The sequence below is a fragment of the Clarias gariepinus genome, chromosome 4 (genome assembly GCF_024256425.1).
Source record: "Clarias gariepinus isolate MV-2021 ecotype Netherlands chromosome 4, CGAR_prim_01v2, whole genome shotgun sequence".
NCBI classification, from domain to species: domain Eukaryota; kingdom Metazoa; phylum Chordata; class Actinopteri; order Siluriformes; family Clariidae; genus Clarias; species Clarias gariepinus.
In genome coordinates, this window is record NC_071103.1 from 35830977 (window position 1) to 35851644 (window position 20668).

A 20668-nucleotide genomic window follows, 5' to 3' on the forward strand; every position below is an offset into this window, starting at 1 on the left:
AACGAGACAGTGACAGAGAGAAGAGAGAGCCGTGACATGAAGACACGTGCAGGAGTTCAAACAGACTGAAACGAGTGGAGTGTGTGTGTGTGTGTGTGTGTGTGTGTGTGTGTGTGTGTTACAGTAAGAGACACAGAGTGCTAAAGCAGAGAATCGACTCATGTTTTCTGGGTCAGGAAATAGAGAGTCTGATAAAGTTAAATGATTCGCCTGTACTGTACAAGCTTATTGCACCAGGATCAGGAATAATGTTCAGCTGTTTGTGTTGGTGTTTCTGCAGATCATCTGTGAGGGTTGCAGTACATCAGTATTTTTTAAATTGCCCAGCCTAAAATCAGTACTAGTATCTCATCTCTAGTCTCACCTGGATATTGTGTATTCATACAAAAGACCTGCTGCTGTGATCATGAAGACGACTCCGATAGCACATCAGACTGTGTCCCGGAAACCTAGTGTTCTGTCTGTCGCCACGCTAATGCACCTGCTACAGTACGATGTTAAGACAACACCAAATAAAAGCGATCACAAAGATGTAAAGATGTGGTTTGTAATGACAGTGAAATCAAAATAAATTGTGCTTTGTAAAAAAAATATATATACTGTATATACAGGAGGAACTGCATCAACTTCCAGTAATACAAGTCACCTGATAAATCTTACGGCTGCTTGGCCGGTTGACCTCTGCCATAAAACGTAATGGAAAATGGAGGGAAAGGGGACTAATAAAGTGCGGGGAAAATCAAAAGTCACTGGCCGTGGAGACAGAGCCACCATTTTAAAATGCTGTAAATTTGTCTATCCATCCTCAAAGAACCACTGTGTGTGTGTGTGTGTGTGGATGGTATTTCTTATAAACTTCTGCTCCACACTCCATTCCAGTAGGGGGCAGTATTGCACCAACTGCTCATAAACTCCAAAAGAAGAAGATAAAAGGAAATAAAGGTTTGCAAAAGATTTGTGTTTTCTGTCAAAGCTGTAGTAGATCGTTCTTTTTTATTTTTAAAATTTGTAAATTTTAGAGCATATAACAGTTGGAAGTCCATCTTTAATATATTAAATAACTTCAAAAGTATGAATTAATCCCAAATTGAACCATCAATAGATTTTGTCCCAGCTTTAGGTAATATTTCTGATTCTTCCAGTAGGTTCAATTCAATTTAATTTTATTAGTATAGCGAAATTTAATTTTTAATTAAAATTGAAATAAAAATAGCAAGCACTGCGAGAGCTGAAACTTTCTACAACTACAACTGGTGAAAGCCACAGGAAACGTACCCTCAAATTCAGCTCATCAACATGGACGCGTCTCATCAGCTACCCGTCGAAGTCCTACATATCTATATATACAAAAGAAATGTTTTGTCTGTACATGAGTCAGAACTTGCTCTTTCAATGATATATTTATGTTTCATGCATTGGAGGACCCTAAAACAGTCTCAGAGTAATGTTGACTGTATGTCTGTGTGTCTGTATGTCTGTCCAGATAGATTTTGTCACAGCATCATGCAAAACTGGCTGGACAGAATGTATTGAATCTTTTGCAATACTTAGATATCTGCCTGAAGTTTAACTTGCACCAGAAGTGGAATCAAAATGTTACATGGCGGATTTAATAATCTACTTTAAAATAAGCTACTAATGCGCTACTTGCTTAATGTAAACAAACACCTGCATCAATAGATATTAATTAGAAAAGCTAAACTGGATGTATTTACTGGGATAAGTTCATATTTTCACTTTAGCTAAAATAACAACGCTGAAGTGGTATAAGTGAATTTTAACACACTGGAGACAAAACTTCATCTTTATCCAATCTACTTTTTCCATTTATCATCTGTGATTCACTCTCCGATTACCGAACAGGGAGTGTATTTGTCTGACGATGAAAGTAGTACACAAGTGCAAAGTGTAAACAAGTGTAATATACTAAAACTTACAAAAAAGATTTCTTTGTATTAATAAGTTAGACAGAGAGTTCTGAAATAAGTTAGAAAGACATACGTGAGCTTTAGCCTGAGATATTAATATCACTGATTAAAGATCAGCAGATTATTTTGAATCTTTTAACTTTAATTTTAAAATTTCTACAAACTTGTTTCCCAGCAAAGATGGGTACTTACACTAGTTTTAAATAAAACAATAGAAAACCCACGAAATCTATTTTTGTTCTATCTATTTATAATGAGACATTTGAATGGACTATTAACTCAAGTGTCAATAAGCAAAGCCCTGATGTTCTCCATAGTGAATATGGCCTGTGGTTAGATGCCCCTTCAGTCTGTGCCAGACCTACACTCATCTGTTGAGGATATAACACAATTTCCCTTCCTACCACATGTGAAACAGATCTCACACACCTCCAGATGAAGTGCTTCAAGAACCGGCCCAGTCCTGCCCTGAACATCCAGAGCTGCCCGAGCACTTTCTTGGAAGGGAATGAAACCGGAATGAAAGTAACTCCGAAATAGCAGTTTGCAACTGGCTTCATCTAGGGGAACACTTTTACAATGGCAGCCACACCTGCTTCAGATATCGAGTCTGTGTTAGCGTGTTAGCACCTTCCACGCTGGTGCTCATGCATATTCATCTGGAGGAGAGAATGCACTCTTACACGCCGCGTTATTTATTTATTTATTTATCCTCCAACGAGTTCAGAAGCGTTCGCAATTTTAAGGGAGGTGTTAAAAGATCTGAGCTTTACTACCTCGCTGATATATATTATTTAGCTTTGTTTAATCTTTGATTTTTTTTTTTTTCGCCACAGTTTGAAGCTCAACACTTAGCTCATGACTTTATGCTAAAAGTCAGAGTTGCTTTAGGTTCTTGGAACTGGAATGGTTCTGACAGGACCACCTGCAAAGACACAAGGTATATTAAGTACTAAGGTGCCCTGATTTATTTATTCTGGCTAGACTTTAGCGCTGTAACATTAGAAAGCTTTTACAGGTTTAATCTGCCAAAAGGGTTTTCCGTGTTTCCTGCGGTTTGCGGCTAGAATGTGACAGTTTTCTCTCAGCGGTGGAAGTGAGGTTGTTAACGTTCGGCCTAAGTATAGGAGAAAACAGGAAACAACCTCCACTTTTACTTATCGAGCAGCACACGGTTCTTGATCTCTTCATTCTGATTCATTAGAAGATGTTGATTTGATTTTCTGTAACAGCAGATGCGACAGGTCTCAGACGCAGGTTCAGATTAAAGCACTTGTCTTTTTTTATAGTAACAACTTGACAATAACAGCACAGGCTTATATGGTGGAGGCTCACATCAAATCTTACTATACATCTGAGTAGTTAAGGGTTAAGAGCCTTGGCCAAGAGCCCAACCCGGGACCTTCCGGTCACTAATCCAGTGCCTTAACCACTGAGATACCCCTGCCTCATAGGCTACATAGAAACATTACAAAGACGTCTTAAAGTTTTTTTCGAAGTTACATTCTCTGGCATGGTCATCATTAGTCGGTGGTTAAGTTGTTGGACTAGTGATTTAAACACTTCACATGGTGCAGACTAATGATAACTTGTTTGTTTGTTTTTTTAATTAAAAAAGCTTCTGTTATGTTTCTATAACAACACACTTTAAAATGTTTTGTTACCCTTATACCTCATATTTTATTACAATACTTCTTATTTCTTGTTGTTTATAGTTATGTTTAATGATATGGAATATCCATGAACCAAGTTCTAACTTACACTATAGCAGCTATAAATTAAGGATTGTCAATATTAACATTGTTAATGCATGTGATTAATCTAGAACTTTTTTACTGTTCTTTAACGCAAATTCATCCTATGATCAAATTTGACCCTATTGGCTTCCCATAATCGCAGCGTGGTTACCTGATTTTGTGTGATAACGGCATGTTTATTGTGGATAATAAGATGACTGAGGAGACATCACCATGTGTGCTGAACTGCAAGTTTCATTATAAAAAGCTCCTAGATGGAAGTTTGGATAAAAGCAAATTTGTGTGCTCGAGCTACCTTCAAGGGGAAATACTTTTTATAAGCATACATAAACATAATATATGGGAGTGGTGACTCAAGTGGCTAAGACTCTGGGGCGTTGGTTTTTGACGATTTGAGGATCTGGGTTTGCACCCTGCCGTTGGTGGGTTACCAGGGCACACACTACCCAGTCGCTGCATGCAGTGCTGGTCCCATTTGAGAGATTTTGTTAAATGTTAATGTTTGAGATATTATAGAACTGCATAATCTGCATAATTATGATGCATTTCTTTATTCCAACATTGCAGGTTTATAACACAAGTGAATCTGCGTATTTAAAATTCGTGATCAATCGTGATTAATCACAGACTATAACTAGAATAAAAAATTAGCATTGATTGACAGCACTTATATAAACAGTTTTTTCCTTACCAGAGTATCCCCTTAATCTCTCTTTCTTTAAGTTAAACAATTAAGGAAACAAAGTGAAAACTCGTCTGTCCTGATGCATAAAGAAATTCCTGTTATGAAGCACCAACACTGGAGAATGCAAGCATAAACAATTTGGCTTCATGCTATTATACCTTATTTGTTTGTTTTGTAACGACAGAAGCAATAAGGTATTTAAACATTCAAGAGCATTAAAATGAATTATGGCCAAAACTATCGTCTAAGCAGATGTTAAAGAAAATGATAGAAAATTATCTGACAAGATTCGACAATTCAACAGGGCTGTTGTCTAAATATTGAACATGTTTTTTAGATCATAGTCTTGTCTATTGACATGAATTTGCTGATTTTGTTAAACCCTTGTCATTGTATTCACCTTCATACAAAGAGAACTGAAGCAGAGAGAGAGAGAGAGAGAGAGAAATCCAGACTCGCAGCCTACACCCCCTCCTTCAAAGTACTTGTTGCATCCTTGGAACGAATACAACCATTTATGCAATTTATTGTGTTATGCAATTTTTGTCTGCCTCGAGCTGAGATTTTGCCAGAGAGAACCTCTTGATTTGCCGAGCGTTGTGAAGAACGTGCCGCCTTATTGAAACTGTTCCTCCCACCCTCTCCAGACTCAGAGCCTCAGGCCTGCTGAATCTCTCCACCATGACACTCAATACAGACGAGCACAAAAGCTGAGCTCATTACACTAATTTAATCATGAGCTGGTGTGTTGGATTGGTTTTGTGCATGTGTGTGTGTGTGTGTGTGTCTAGACTGCCACTGGTTGGATGTGAGATTAGGACTCGTGCCCACTGAGGAAAGAGGCAGCGAGCGCGCTAAACCTCTGCACTTGGCATGGAGAAGAGAATCCTGGGTGAAACAGATGGTGGGATTTTATTTCTGTCTTCTGCAAAGCTAATCAGGTGCTAAATATGAGCTCGTCTTCTCTATTTAGAGAACCAGTAAGCTGGTGTACAAGGAAAGATGGACTCTGGAATGTACTTCAGTCTTATCGCTGTCAGTAACGTTAACACAATTAGTGCAACATTCTAACTCTGTCTTCACACTCGCAAGCGTTTGTTTAGTCAACGTACATAAGCAGTAAAGTTACCTCTCTGTTGCATTTTCTTTAAAAATGTTAGAGCAGACAGGGTTAAGGACCTTGCTCAAGGGCTCGACAGTGGCAGCTTGGTAGTGCTGGGGCTTAAACCGCTGACCTTCCAATCAGTAATCCAGGGCCCTCCAGTCACCACTGCCCCAATATTGTTTAATTGCCCTTTCATCCGGAGATCGTGAGTTCGATTCCCGGGTGATGCTGTAACCTCTCGCAGCTGGAGGTCTAGAGGAAGCGGATTGGCCAGAGGGGAGGGATGAGAGGTACTTCGTGTTCCCACACTAATCACGGCTTTACAGCCAATCAGGGGCGTCTGTGAGCTCACGTACGCGGACGGAGCAGATAGCGCTGTCCTCCGAGTGTGTTACGCACCCCCCAACGGTGCGTGAGCGAGCAGTTCGAAAAGATACAGTCGGCTGGCGTCACATGGTTCGGAGGAAACACATGATAGTCTTCGGCCCTCCCGGCTGAGTCGTAATAGTAGCCTTAATGTTGGAGCCCTCTATTGACGGGGAGGAATTGGCCACGACTAATTTTTTTTAGGAAAAATAAATTGTCGCGACCTCATTCCATCAAAATCTTTTTGAAAACAACCTTATAATAAACATTGTCTGAAATTTCATAACAATGTTAAATTAATGCCACCACAACATTTTGACAGCCTATAATTTCTGCTGAGAAGTAGCCAGGCCTGTTGGTGCCTCTCGTAAATATAATGTAGTTTGCTAACAAAGCTAGCATAAGACACGTCAATCAATAACTACATTCAGTGTGCTTTTAGGTTGTACATGTTAGACCTCCATTGTTCTCATGAAACAAAAAGTAAATAAACTAAAAATTGCTGGACAGGCCACGCCCACAAGACAAACCAGGAGTGGCTGCTACACGCCCACTTGAACAGTTTACTGTAGTTTAGGCTACACTGATCCTCCTGAAAATCACTGTTGTTAGTTTTGTTTCTCAATTAGACTGGTTGTGGATGTTGAGAAATAATATTGGCACCCATCAAGGGAACGGTTGGGGTGGTGCCGGATCGGAAGACTGGGCACAGGGTGGAAACACTAAGTAGATGTGATGCCAATATATCAAGGCAAAAATGCACACACACATACACATACATGACTCCAGTATTAAATTAACACTTAGTGGTTACGTGAGTCCTCAAATAAACTGAAAGTATTAAATCCACAAAGGGGATTTTACAGTGTAGGGGCAGTAAACATTCCACTTCATACTGTAATTCATAGTTTTAACCCAAACAATGAGGGACACTCTTGATATCTGCTCATACAATCATATATTTCGCACAATAGTATGGTGTTTTAAACTTGTTTCAATATTACCGACCCCTTTAATTAATAATAACGTGAAAATAATATCATAGCCAGGGTTTTCTTTCCCTGAATTGCACAAATGATGCTTTTTAACCTTCACAAATCTGGTAATAGATCTAAAAATTACTACATTGATCAGTGATGCACAAGAAATACAATATAAGGAAGTCGCACAGTTTAGTATTAAAAGCTATGATTATATGTGGCTTATTTCAAGAAATCCAAGCCTAAAAAAAATATTTTTAAAAAGAAGCAGTGCCTGAATTTCTGCTGTTCAGCGTTGTGATCGGCTCGCCTTATCATTCTTGCAGCTAATTTGTTGACTGAATTTACAAACAGTCTGGTCTGACAGATTGTCTTTACAATTGTGTCTTGTTTTCCTTCATGTATTACAGCAAAAAAAAAAATACATATACAAGGTAGAATTTATCAAGAAGGAAGCTGTTGGCAGGGATAACAATGGACTTGGTGGGTGGTTGTGGGTAAAATTAGATGTTTTTAACCAAACAAAATGCCAGCAGAGTTGACTGTCTATAGGAAATGTCTGGTTTCATGTACACTTGTTCTGTATGGAGAGACCACCCTAATGTGCTATATGTCAAGTCTGTTAAACAAGCCTGTAATTTATAGTGGCATAAGTAAGCATGCATTCATATCTCACTTCACATGGTTATTAATAAGAAGATGAGGTGATTGGCTTCAGATGAATGTTTGCCTGGAATGGAAACATGTTCAAAGCTTTAGACGCAGCACGTTGTGTTGATTGTTCATTACTTTTTCCCTAACAGCTTGTACAAACACAAGGAAAAGCTTTGCACAGGTTGTATTCTTTTAATTGATTTCGTATTTATAGACAAGGAGCTGTTTGCACTCTTGATAATGAAGTTGTCAGAAAAATCTTACTAAAAGCCGTTACTCTAAACAGAACCGTTTTAAATTCCCCAAAGAAGGCAATTTTATATTGCAGCCACAAAAAACAAATTCTATTCATCCACCCACTGTACCGTAGGAACCTCTGTACCCCAGCTAGGGACCATGGAGGCCAGTGGCGACCATATTGTATTTATTCCCATTTTTACAACCATGGTAGGACCTCCGGTAAACATTCACACACTATGGGAAATTTGGGAACGGCAATTAGGCTAACCTGCATGTTTTTGGACCATGGGAGGAAACCAGAGAACCTGGAGGAAACCCAACGAGCATGAAGAGAGCATGCAAACTCTGGATAATAATTGTGCTATTTTCTAGAAAAATTATCCTCAGGTATAATAAGAAAATTGATTTATCATGCACCCATGTTTCTGACCTACTGAAGACTGTTAAATATTTCTAGGATAAAAGTAATTTTTTTTATTTAAATTTGAAGGTATCTTTTCCCAAAAACTTGACAACAGTTGATTTTTTTTATATACAGGGTCATGGGAGGCCTGGGGCCTATACCAGGAGGTGCAAGACGACAGTGCTAACCACTAAGCCAACAGGCTGCCGTTGTTTTCATTCTGCATAATTTTTTCCTAATGATATGACAAAATATTATGTACAAAAACTAGGAAAAAATGCCTATGATATTTATCTATTAATAAGGTGACAGACATCAAATATGCATATAATAAAAATAGATCGCATGATGCGTCAGAAAAGAGTATTGGCAGGGATTTATTATGATATTAGTATTACATCATCATATTAAACATGGTATAGAACTTTCTTGCATTCAGTGTTGAGTTACTGTCAGTGAATGTACAGTATTTGACAGATTCTACAGTATTTACTTTTATTCGTGTCACACTTTTAAAAACGAGAGTAACTTATGATGGAGAACTCAACAGTCAGGAGGTCAGAAAGGTTTATTCAGCGCAGTGCTTCAGTAGCCTGACGGCCTTTTTTTTTAGGCCCTAAACACGACTACGAGTTAATGAAGTCTTCCTCAACTGCCACTTCGCTGCTGCTACATTTATGATGGAGAGAGTGAGAGAATCAATGAGTCCATCCACTGCCTGCTTCAATAGCACGTCTGGCCTCTCCTCTCTTTTTAACCTCTCTTCTTCTTGCCTCTCTGCTTTGAAATTGGCCACCCACTAGGTCTTAATGCCTTTTTCATTTCCCATAGCCCGGTGAGAACAGGGAAGTGTGACCGTCCTCGTCCATGTCGCGGTCTTCAGGCAGAATATTCGGAGCAGTTTGTCTTGTTGGACTCAATGGGCAGTTAGATAGCGTAGCCTTAGGGTCTCGAGGCAAAACTCTCCACAGCTGAAAATGGTATGTGTGTGTGTGAGTTTCCTGTTAGTCATGTGTGTATGTTGTTGTATGTCCTGAAAAATACTAATCACATTCACATAAATCAGTTATCTTAGTTAAGACACACCCACACAACTCCATATAAGGTAATGCTCACAAAGAGCAGAAATAACAAAGTGGTGACGATTTTGTCCTGTGAGCTTCCAATAATGCAGCTCAGACACTGCAGCAAATCAACTCAAATATATGTGAGCCATCATATCAAGTCGGGTATTAAGTCACAGAGGTATGGCCAATAAAATGCGGTACGTGAAATGTTTTGAGAATTGAGAAAGTTTTAATCCTTAGCATGGTTTTAAAGCACTTTAATGAACACAATTCAAGCTGGTTGCACGAGTTAAAATAGTAAACATACATTTTCAGAGGGTTCCCTTTTTCTTACTAAATCACAGAATGCTTATTTAAATACCCTGAAAATAAGATTTCAACAATTTCACACAAATCATGTCCCCAGAAACCGGACATGCTACACTTGGTATGAAAATGGAGCTTATTGAACCAGAAGTCTAAAAAATCACACCAAAATGCGACTCAATACCTGATTTGATGTGATAGGTCACATATACATATAAACTTTTGTAAAGTGCCATTACTTTTACTTGTTTCATTATAAATTTATGTTTCTTCAAGATTGCTTTCTTTCATATCCATCAAAATGTTCATTACATTCATGGGCATGACTGTTATAAAGTATATAGTAATGTAATACAGGATATAGCGGTATAGACGATGAGTTAGATGATGGGATACAGTATACATTACAGAAATTGTTTTCTTTGTTTATTATAACTTTGTTAGGAAACTTAGGTTAAAGCTCAGGGTCAGATATGATACACATGGAGCAGAGAGGGTTCAGGCCCTTACCTGGACAGTCTTGGGATTTGAACCCACACCCTCTGATCAGTAACCAAGAGTTGAGCCACAACTTATCAATCCGGAGGCCTGATAAATATTCCAACAAAAACATTCATTTACCGCGTGTTCTTATATAGATTTTTTTAGAAAACCTTTTTTTTTCCCTGAAGTTTCTTCCCTGTGCGTGTTAGACATTGCTGAAATAATGTCACTTGCATTTCATTATCATTTAACAAATGCACAGGTGAAGTGTTTGCAAGAACAAATAAAACAGGTTTTGATGGTTTGGTTACACGAACGTCTCCTGCCAGCACCGTGATTCTACGAAAGTGTCTGCAGTTTTCTCGAATAGTACAGCTGTTGAAAGGAGCACATTGGGATTTCTTTTTGTCTTAATTTCAGTTTGAAAATTGTACAACCAGCATAAATTTTTGAATAATAATAATATAATAATAAAAACAACTTTATTGTCGGACATTTTCATCTGGATTAAATAAATTCAAAATAGTATTTATTAAACCTATTTCTTCATTAGGTGCTCTCATGAACATAGAGAAAAATGTATTAACTGAATAAATGTTATTTTATTCTCTTTGTAACGGCTGATGAAAAAGCACACAAAGTTCTTTACTGAGAAATGAACTGAAATAAATTCTTTTTGATGCATATTACTGTAACCCTGTACTGTAATACTGTAATTAAATATATTACCTAGACATGGTGATTATTCAACTTGGTAAAGGCAAAACGTTAAAAAGTAGATGTTATAATGCGAAACCAGACACAACAATTTCAGAACAGATGCCATTTGTGCTGCTCATGTGCCATCACGTTTACAATTTAAAAAAGTATTTTACAGACTGAGAGCACAGTGGTACCTAAGTATACTGTATGAATTTAATCCGTTCTGGAGGCAAGTTCTTAAGACAAAATTTGCATTGCAAAATACATTTTCTTATAGGATATAATGTAAATGGGAATAATCCGTTCCAGGCACCCAAAAAATTACCAATTTCATGAGCCGAGGCATTTGTATAGCGAGGTACCACTGTGTATTTAAATTATATATTTCTTTAAATATATACATACATTCAAACACACACATATATATATATATATATATATATATATATATATATATATATATATATATATATGCTTTCTTACACACTAATAAACAGTTCCACAAATTCCAATTCATATTATATTTTTAATGAAGGATTTTTGGGATCTTACTTTTAGCTAATTTTTAGGTCTTATTATCAGTCTAGTTCCTGTACCTCAACAGTTTTGGAGAAATGTTTTTTGTTTGCTTAACCACACGGTGATCTTTGAATTATTTAAGGTTTTTTATTATATAAAACCATCTAACTTAAGGCATGAACCAGTGAGAAACAGGTGTAGATGATGGCAGATGGTCAGGCCGGTGATCAGTATACTGGTGATGGATGGATGGAACAAACGAGAGGGGAAATGAGGTTGCTGATAAAATTTGCTGGTGCAAATCTTTGGGATACATTTTGTGGCACTTGTTCTACAGTAGTCGTGTGTAAAAAGTCAGTTTTACACTTTTTTGGGGTTGACCTGTAGTGTTATTAATGGAAAACACAACAAAAAAAACCCCACTAAATTGTTTTTAAACATAATCTTCACAAGTATTTTATTTAAACTTTATCTGTTGCTGCATTAACATTCATGGTTGCTTTTGTTAATTAATTCATATTTTACTTTAATTTCATTTTCTGGCTAAACAGCACACAGCACATGAATGTCCTCTGTAACCATTTTTATGATTAGTTATAGCAATAAAACATGAAAAGTACATAAAACATAAAAATAAATAAATGAATAGATAAAATTTTGTTTGCCTAGTTTCAGAATAAAAAGTTGCGAGTCTTTTAGAAGCTGAAAGGCTTTAATTATCTGACAGTGTACGCTAAGCTCCCGAAGGAAGCAACATAAAAGCTTTCGCTCTATCCTGCGAGAATTAAAATTCCTTAACTGGTCATGTTTTCAGTGCGCGAGATGTGACACTCGCTCTTCCCCGTCAGTCTGAACTTACAGTACGTATGAGTAAGAGGGCAGAGAGCACTTTGCGCTGAGTGTGTGTGCATGTGTGTGAGAGAGATGCAGTGGCTGTCTGAGGAAAAAGATAGTATACTGGATTTATTGTGTTGTATTTATAATCAGTGCTGTCAATCAAATTTTAATCTAGTTAATCACAGTCATAGTCTACGATTAATCACGATTAATCACGATTAATCACAACTATAAATGCTCAGATTTACTTGGATTATAAATGTGCAATGTTGCGAAAAAGAAATGCATAACAAACTGGTAAAATTTATTATGATTATGCTGTTTTATAATATCTTAAACATTTAACATTTAAAATGTTAAAATCTTTTAAATTTTCTTCTTGATGGTAGCTCGGGCACACAACTTTGGTTTTATCCAAAATTCCATCTAGAAGCTTTTTATAATGAAACTTGCCGTTCAACACACATGGTGATGTTTCCTCAGTCATCTTATGATCCGCGTTAAACATGCCGTTATCACACACAGCCGGGTAACCGTGCTGTGATTATGGAAAGCCATTAGGGTCAAATTTATTATTATTATTATTATTAATATTATTATTATTTTATATTTATATTAATTTTTTTAGTCCTTTAATTACATGTATTAACACATTTATATTGACAGCCCCATTTATATATTATAATTATTTATTTAATAGTGTTGTCCATGTAGGATTAAGTACTGTGTAATAACTACAGAATCAATTCAGACAAAGGACACATCTAGCACAACAAAGTGAGTAAATATACAACAGGTGAGTTACCTGAAGAAGCTGATGGTACAGGGATGAACCTGACATCAGACATGGTTTATTTTGGTCTGTATTAACCGGACTCGATGAAGCCTTCAGGGTAAACATGGTTACACCTCAAGACCATCGCTCAAACTCATGATTGATGCTGAAATACCAAAAGTCTGTCTCAGCACTTTGGGAGTGATTGCTGGATGATTATAGCACCGGTCGTTATTTATATTCACGTTTTTCCCCAGCAGTCGTCATTCAGGAAGTGACACGAAAGACGAGAACAATGGAAGCGCTGTATCTTCGCTTCTGCTTGCTGACATTCGGCATTTTAGCTGTTCCGTGTTTGACCTAGAAATCTTTTCTTCAGTTCTGATGGAAAAGGAGAGAGAGAGAGAGAGAGAGAGAGCATCCTGGCTACAGCTTGGTAAGAAGAAATAATTGGATTCTCGTTCCTTATCTCACTCAACACAAGTTGTCAGAATCCCTGCTGCCTTGGCACAGGCACGTTTCAGTCAAGCGCGAAGGATTTCTTAAGGTTTCTGATAGGTGACACAGCTTCAGATTGTATTTTTTCTTGCTCTGTCTTTCTCCATCGCCCCCATTTGCTCAGGTTATATGCAGGGGGCGCTAACTTAAAAATATAAACTTTTTAGGGGCTACGCTTTATCTAAGGCCTCCAAGCTACCAAGGTCAAATCGGACTGTTGTCGTGAAACGGTCTCGTTATAAAACTTAATTGGACATTTTTTTTTCTTTTAAACCTAAAGCGAGTGAATGTTAGCTAAATGTATGGTTAGTAAAAATAAAAAAAAGACAAAAAACAATATATAGTTAGAATCATATTATTATTATTATTATTATTATTATTATTATTATTATTATTATTATATATAGATCAGACTGCCTGCATCATGTCTGAAACGCCGGCCTCCCAGGAACTCCTTTAATGGCCCAAACATGTGGAATTAGGAGTGAGGTCAGGACTGTACGGGGGATGTGGGAATAACTACCAGCTTAGTTCCTGTAATATGCAAGTGGTGTTGGTGAATGATTATGTGTACAGTTCATACATACAGATTCTGCCAATTTTCAAGGATCAGACCCTGAGTGTTCACAGATATGCCTGCAGCGAGCTCCTCAACTGGGGTCGTCATTCACGGACAAACAGCTTTCTTTAAAATTTTTGCACTGTGCAGATGTTTTACTGCGGCTGAGAGTCTCATCGCCGACCTTTGCGTGGAGTAATCTATAAATGTCAATCACTTTTATGCCTCCATTCACCAGTCCCGGGTTCATTTGAACGCCGCGTGTGAAATAAGTATGCAATGAAAATGTTTGTAATAAATATAATTACCTTTCTCCGTGAACAATACAAAAGTAAATCCATTATTTAATTTTAAACTATTTCAAATATCAGACTACCACTTTTACTAGTAATAATAATAATAATAAAAATCATAATAATCACAATAATTATAGAAGTTTAAAGTAGGTGACATCCCTGTTTGTCAGAAAAGCGTGACTATAATTTAGTTTCAGGTTTAGGAATTTACATACACATCCCCAAATACCCAGCATTCTTAGCTGCTGTCTCTTATATGCAGCAGAAACATATGGAGAAAGGACTTTTTAAAAATATCTTTTACATAATTATGCCTAAACATTTCATGTATATAATTCCTTGTCATATTTTTACTTTTCTGTTTTCACTCTTTTATGAAGAATAAGTAGAAGCAGTGAGTCTCACTGTAGCAAAGAGAAATGATGATGAGGTCCTATAAGGGAGTATGTGTCTGGGTGTGTGTCGATGTGTGTGTGTGTGGGGGTGTGTATGTTCTTTCACCCCATTTCCTATTTCCTCTTCTTTATCCTTGCAGCTTCATGTCAGGTCTTTAAAGCTGTTGATCATTAGGCCACAGTGGGTCGAGGAGGGATGTAATTATGGAGCTCTGGCTCCTCTGTCCGTCTCCCTCACTCCGCCCTGAACTCGTGTCTCTAATAGGAAGCTCCTGAGTAAACACACACACACACACACACACACACACATGCACAGACATCTTTAAGTGGAAGGGGAAAAGAATCTGTCAGCAATGTTTGGTTTAACAGTAAGTGGCTTTCCTAAAAATTAGGAAAAGAGTGAGAGTGTCTTCTGCAGTCTTCTGTATTACACAGTGATAAGTTCCTGTTCTCTGGATGAATAATGAATTTGACAGACGTCGAAGGTGTACACACTGTAATTTCAAATTTCACTCTACATCATTCTTGATAGACAGTGAATGATGCGGATCCACATAAAGAATCCTATTTCCTGAAATGTAATTTGATATTTCGATGAAAACAAAGCTAATCGCTCTGAAACTGAGTCGCCATGACATCTAAATGCTTTTCAGATAAACGCTAAGTGCGTTTTCATGTTCGCCAATAAGACAGTCATCATCTGATTTCAGCAGTTACGAAGTTATTTAAAAGCCCGTTTAAAAGGCGTATTGTGATGTATCACGTCCATTTAAAGCTGTTATTAGATTTTGAGAAATGTTTAGAAATGAATGTATTATTATTGGAGCGCACATAAGGAACAATATTAGGTTTAAAAAGCATTACGATGATTAAAATTCTAAATTATTATTCAGTTAGTTATCTTTAATTTGCTATATACAATGGTCTAATATAAGAAAAGTAAACAATAATAATAATAATAATAATAATAATAATAATAATAAGGTTGCAAATTTGTAAAACTTTAACTTTTTAGTTTAATGTCTTTTTTTTTTGGTTAAAATAAACAGGACCTATTATGCATAATTTACTTTGTAGTAATTTATAGACATTCAGGTGGATTTCCAGTGTGTGTCTACAAATAATAATAATAATAATAATAATAATAATGATTAAAATAAATAATAATAATAATAGTGATTAAAATAAATAATAATAATAATAATAATAATAATAATGATTAAAATAAATAATAATAATAATAATAATAATAATTAAAATAAATAATAATAATAATAATTATAATAATACATAAAAAATTATTGTTTTGGCTGGGGCATAAACAAAACCTCATATAAGATTAGTCACACAGTGAGTCCTCCCCCTTGGTGTTGCACTTCTCTGGTGGGCGTGGCTCAGCAGTAGCTCATTTACATAAACACTGAAACAGTGCATTTGAAGGTGGAGTGAATTAAAGGAGTTTGAGGTGTATTTTAGCATTAACACATGCGCACTTTTACGGGAGCTCTGAGGCCCGTGTTAACTAGCTAAAGAAATAGTAAAACATAAAACCTTTAAAAATAAAACAGGAAAAAAACAGTCACTGGCAAACTGCTGTGGTATAAAATGACAGACTGTTGGGAGATACTCAACATCCAGGAGGTTACGGCAACTCTGTTCATATAAAGCTTCAGTGGACAATGCGGTTGTGGATTGTTTTCTTATTACAGCATGTCACATAGTGTCTTATTCCTGTCTCATGTACAAAAAGATCCTCAAAATTGAATAAAAGAATCACAAATGGGATTTGACATAAAGCCTACGCATGGTTGGTTTGGTTGGTTCTCCATACCAGGGTCAGCTCACGTAATATTTTGCCTCTTGTGTGTGTGTGTGTGTGTGTGTGTGTGTGTGTGTGTTACAGAAAAAGTGAGCAGCATGCTGTCAGCACTAATCGTCCCCTTCAAGTATATGAGTCCAGGTCCGAGCAGCACAGAGGATGACGATTCACTAAGTAAGTCCAAAACCAACATGGCAGCAAAATTTTAAATAAATCAATAAATAAATAAACATACATACCTGAGCAGCTTCAAAAGAATGTTTTTAGTTTGTTAATCAATGCAGTGACCGATGAATAATTCAGTCATTAAAAAACATCTAGCACTGTTGCCTTGCACCTCCAGGGTCTGGGTTCGATTCCCAGCCAGGTTCGATTCCTTGTGCTTGGTGGGTTTCCTTCTGGTACTCCGGTTTCCTCCCACAGTCCGAAGACCTGCAGATTAGGCTAATTGGTGTTCCCAAATTGCCCATAGTGTGTGAGTGTGTGTACTGTATGTGAGTGATGGATTGGCACCCTGTCCAGGGTCTACCCTGCCTTGTGCCCTAAGTCTCCTGGGATAGGCTCCAGGCCCCCCGCGACCCTAAATACAGGATAAAGCGGTGTAGACGATGAGTGAGAGATGAGTGAGTGAAAAACATCTGTGAGAAACAGGTGCAGATGATGACAGATGAATAGTTGAGATGATTAGTACACTGCTGATGCTGAATGCTGAGTGTTTAGAGCAGATGAGAGGGGGAAATGAGGTTGCTGCTTACATAAATAACCAAGTTTTAAAATAGTTTCTCGAGTCACATTGCAGCCTGTCACAGTAAACCATTTGTTCCTATTTCTTTAATTTAATCTACGTTATCTCCCCCACTCGTCGTCTATAGTACAGTATATCGCTTTATCCTGTATACAGAGTCATGGGGACCCTGGACGGGGTGCCAGTTCATTACAGGGTACACATACACACCAGTCAGCCCAACCTGCATGTCTTGGGACTGTGGGAGGAAACCGGAGTACCCGGAGGAAACCCACCAAGCATGGGCAGAACATGCAAACTCCACGCACACAGACCCCGAGGCGGGAATCGAACCCAGACCCTGGAGGTGCAAGGCAACCACTAAGCCATCGTGCCGCTTAATCTACATCGTTTAATCGAATCGAATACTGTACTGTTTTGCACTGTACTGTATAACAATATATAACAAATCAATATCATATTTATCACCATGTTCTCCGCTGTGTATCATAGCTTGTGGAGTGTTTCTGTGTGAAATGTCAAGCGTTTGAATTGGAAGCACAGCACAGTGAATCAAGTCTAAAAAAGCTTTAATATGAAATAGAGTCAGATGTTTTTCCTCCCTCTCTCTCTCTCTCTCTCTCTAACTCAGGAACACACACCGCTCTGTTCTCCTCCATCACGACAGGGATTGCTGCTTTGCATTGAATACCGTCGACAAATCGCACCCACTTTACGCATGAACCCCGAGGCAATTTTGAGGCAGATTACCGAGGCGATTTAGCAGATAATTCCCCCATTTGCCAGGATTTGTCCATGGATTTTAAAACACTTAAATTAGAGCCACGCTTACAGGGAGCTTTCAGAAGCTGCTTCTTCTTTTTTTTTTTTTGCTCCGGCTTGTATGATTATTATATCATTGTATTTCATCTGACAGCTTCTTTTTCACCTTGAGGCCAAAGATTAGAGATGAGATGAGAGACGAGAGGAGATGCAGACATCACACCCAGTAACAACTGACTTTATGCACTGATGCTAATGCTGCCTGTGATGCGGTTTAACTGTTTTTTTTTTTTTTTTTTGTGGTTATGATGGCGGAGGTAGCATGACATGATGCTGTAACATTTCATATCTTTAAAGAAATCTTGTGTATATCTGAGTCAGAGTCATACTTGGCTTTCTTGGCGCTTACTCACAATGATGCAGACACGCAATCTGGGAAAATACAAGAGGCATGTTGAACTTGTTTCTCGTCGCTATGGTGATAACTTGAAAGTTAAAGCTTTTGTAGGATTAGTAAAGATCTTTTACCTGTAAAGGTGCATGTGGGGTACCATTAATTATCTTAAAGGAGCTTTATCTTATAGGATAAGGCTTTAACTGGGAATTAGTGTTATGTAGTCAAATGAACGTGTATGTTCTTTGTCACTTTGTCTTCTATCAGGTACCAGCAGCACAGAAGTCAAAGAGAACTGGAACACGGGGAACTTCGAGGACCGCCCACCAATCATGCCGGCAGATCGTTCGCCTTTCTTCCTGTCCGATTCGTCCTGGAGCGGCACGGGGACTCTGAAACGGAAGCGTCCCTTAGAGGAGGACAACAACGGGCGTGTATGCGAGCTGCGAGTTTGCTGCAGAAGGTCCTCATGGTCGGACACACCGAAGAACGCCGTGGTGCAGCTGAACGAGCTGCGTCCGGGTCTGCAGTACCGCACCGTGTCTCAGACAGGCCCGGTGCACGCTCCGCTCTTCTCCATCGCTGTTGACGTCAACGGGCTCACCTTCGAAGGAACGGGCCCGACGAAGAAGAAGGCGAAGATGAGGGCGGCCGAGTTAGCGCTTAGCTCCTTCGTGCAATTCCCCAACGCCGCCCAGGCTCACTCCGCCATCGGAGGAGCATCAAATCCCACCACGGACTTCACTTCCGATCTTTCGGACTTCCCCGAAACGCTCTTTAAAGGATTTGAACCGGACGGATTCCGTTCGGCCAAGTCCGAGCTGCTGTCTAGCGCCCTCCGATTGCGCCACACGCTGGACTTAATGGTAGTACAAGCGAGGCAAGGTGACGCCCACTTTTCCACACCTCCTCCCACACCTGAACCACCTCCTCCACCCAGTCCCGTAGTGCTGTTGAATAACCTGCGGCCGGGAGCGCGCTACGCCTGCCTGTGCCAGAGCGCCCGAGGCAGGCGCGCTCGCCGGTGCTTTGTGATGGCCGTACTGGTGGATGGAAGGATATTCGAGGGCACAGGCTGCAGCAAGAAGCTGGCAAAGAGAAAGGCTGCACTCAGTGCCCTGCAGGCGCTCTTCAACATCACACAGGCACCCGAGGCGAGAGTGGGTATGATCAAGCGGCCTCATTTACCCCAGGTGAGTTGTGCCAGGCAGGGCCTCTGGCAGCCACGGCACTCCATACGGTGAGCTCTAATAGCAGCAGCAACAGGAATGCTGGGATGCAGAACGGCGCGCCAAGACTTAATTAAAGGGGAGGGGATAATGCGAGGGATGGGATGGCGCAGGACGGATCTGGTTACTGAGAGAAAACACAGGAAAGGGACACACAGGCTTTAACATTTACTTTGGGTTAGTCTGACTTGCATATCTTATGTAAACCCAGATGTGTGTCTGTCTGTGTCTGTATACGAGTGTATGTGTGTGTGAAAGGGAGCGTGAGGGGAGAGGGAGAGCAGAGCGGTCCAACGGTAAACAGAATCTACTCACTCATCTGTTAAGTTGGAGAAAGAGTATAAATGAGGCACATTATAATCCCCATGCCCCCGACACAAGAGAAAACAACGATGCTTATGAAAGTTAATTTTTTTTTTCCCACCCCTCCCTCTATTTCCTCTTGTTTATAGAGCTATAATTGCGAAAGTATCGAAATTTTGCACAATCTCCTCTTGTTTCCTCATGTGTGGCATTGCGTTGTCTATCAACATTAATTCAATCCGGCACCCAAAGGAAATGAAAAGCATAAGAGCAAATCGACAAACAAACCTCCAACCCATCGGTAAAAAAAACAGGGAACAGCGGTCATGCTTATGAAGTGGTGATGTGTGAAGAAACCTCTAGGGATTTTTTTTTTTTTTTTTTTTTTTTTAGCATCAATGTCAGAGTGTCCCTGTGCTGGAAATGCAAGTGCAGGAGGTTCTGCGTTACAGATCTCCCATCAGCAGGAACGTTCGCTGAAGGCGGCATTTGCAGGAATGTTTTCGTGTTGAAGGTTTTTACATTATTTTTATCAAATTTCTACAGACTTACTTGTTGTAGGATCATTAATCAAATGTCAGTTTTAGTCTAACTAGGAGTGTTGTGTGAACGTTAGGCCCTAATGCTGATTAATATCGTCCAATGGTCTTCTACGGTTCTCTAATAGAATGGTATCCATCTGACATGTCGTATGTTAGCCGAATATATTTTGAACCTACGAGCTGTTAAATGTTTTTACAAAAACATTTAACATCAACAGTTACATCAACAAACTGTTTTAATAATTTATAATTTTATAATTGTGTCTTGCTGTTGTCTCAACACGTGCCATCTGTTTCCCCTACCCTTAGAGGAGACAAC

At 38.7% G+C, this 20668-nt stretch overlaps 1 protein-coding gene across 1 annotated transcript in view; it reads left to right on the top strand.

The window, feature by feature from the left end:
* Nucleotides 1-20668, top strand: part of adarb2 (adenosine deaminase RNA specific B2 (inactive)) — a 221776-nt gene that overhangs the window by 117017 nt on the left and 84091 nt on the right. Inside the window, exons 2-3 of the mRNA XM_053495458.1 lie at nt 16459-16548; nt 18543-19468. Of these exons, the coding sequence (XP_053351433.1) occupies nt 16459-16548; nt 18543-19468 (1016 nt within the window). The remainder of the gene's footprint in view (nt 1-16458; nt 16549-18542; nt 19469-20668) is intronic.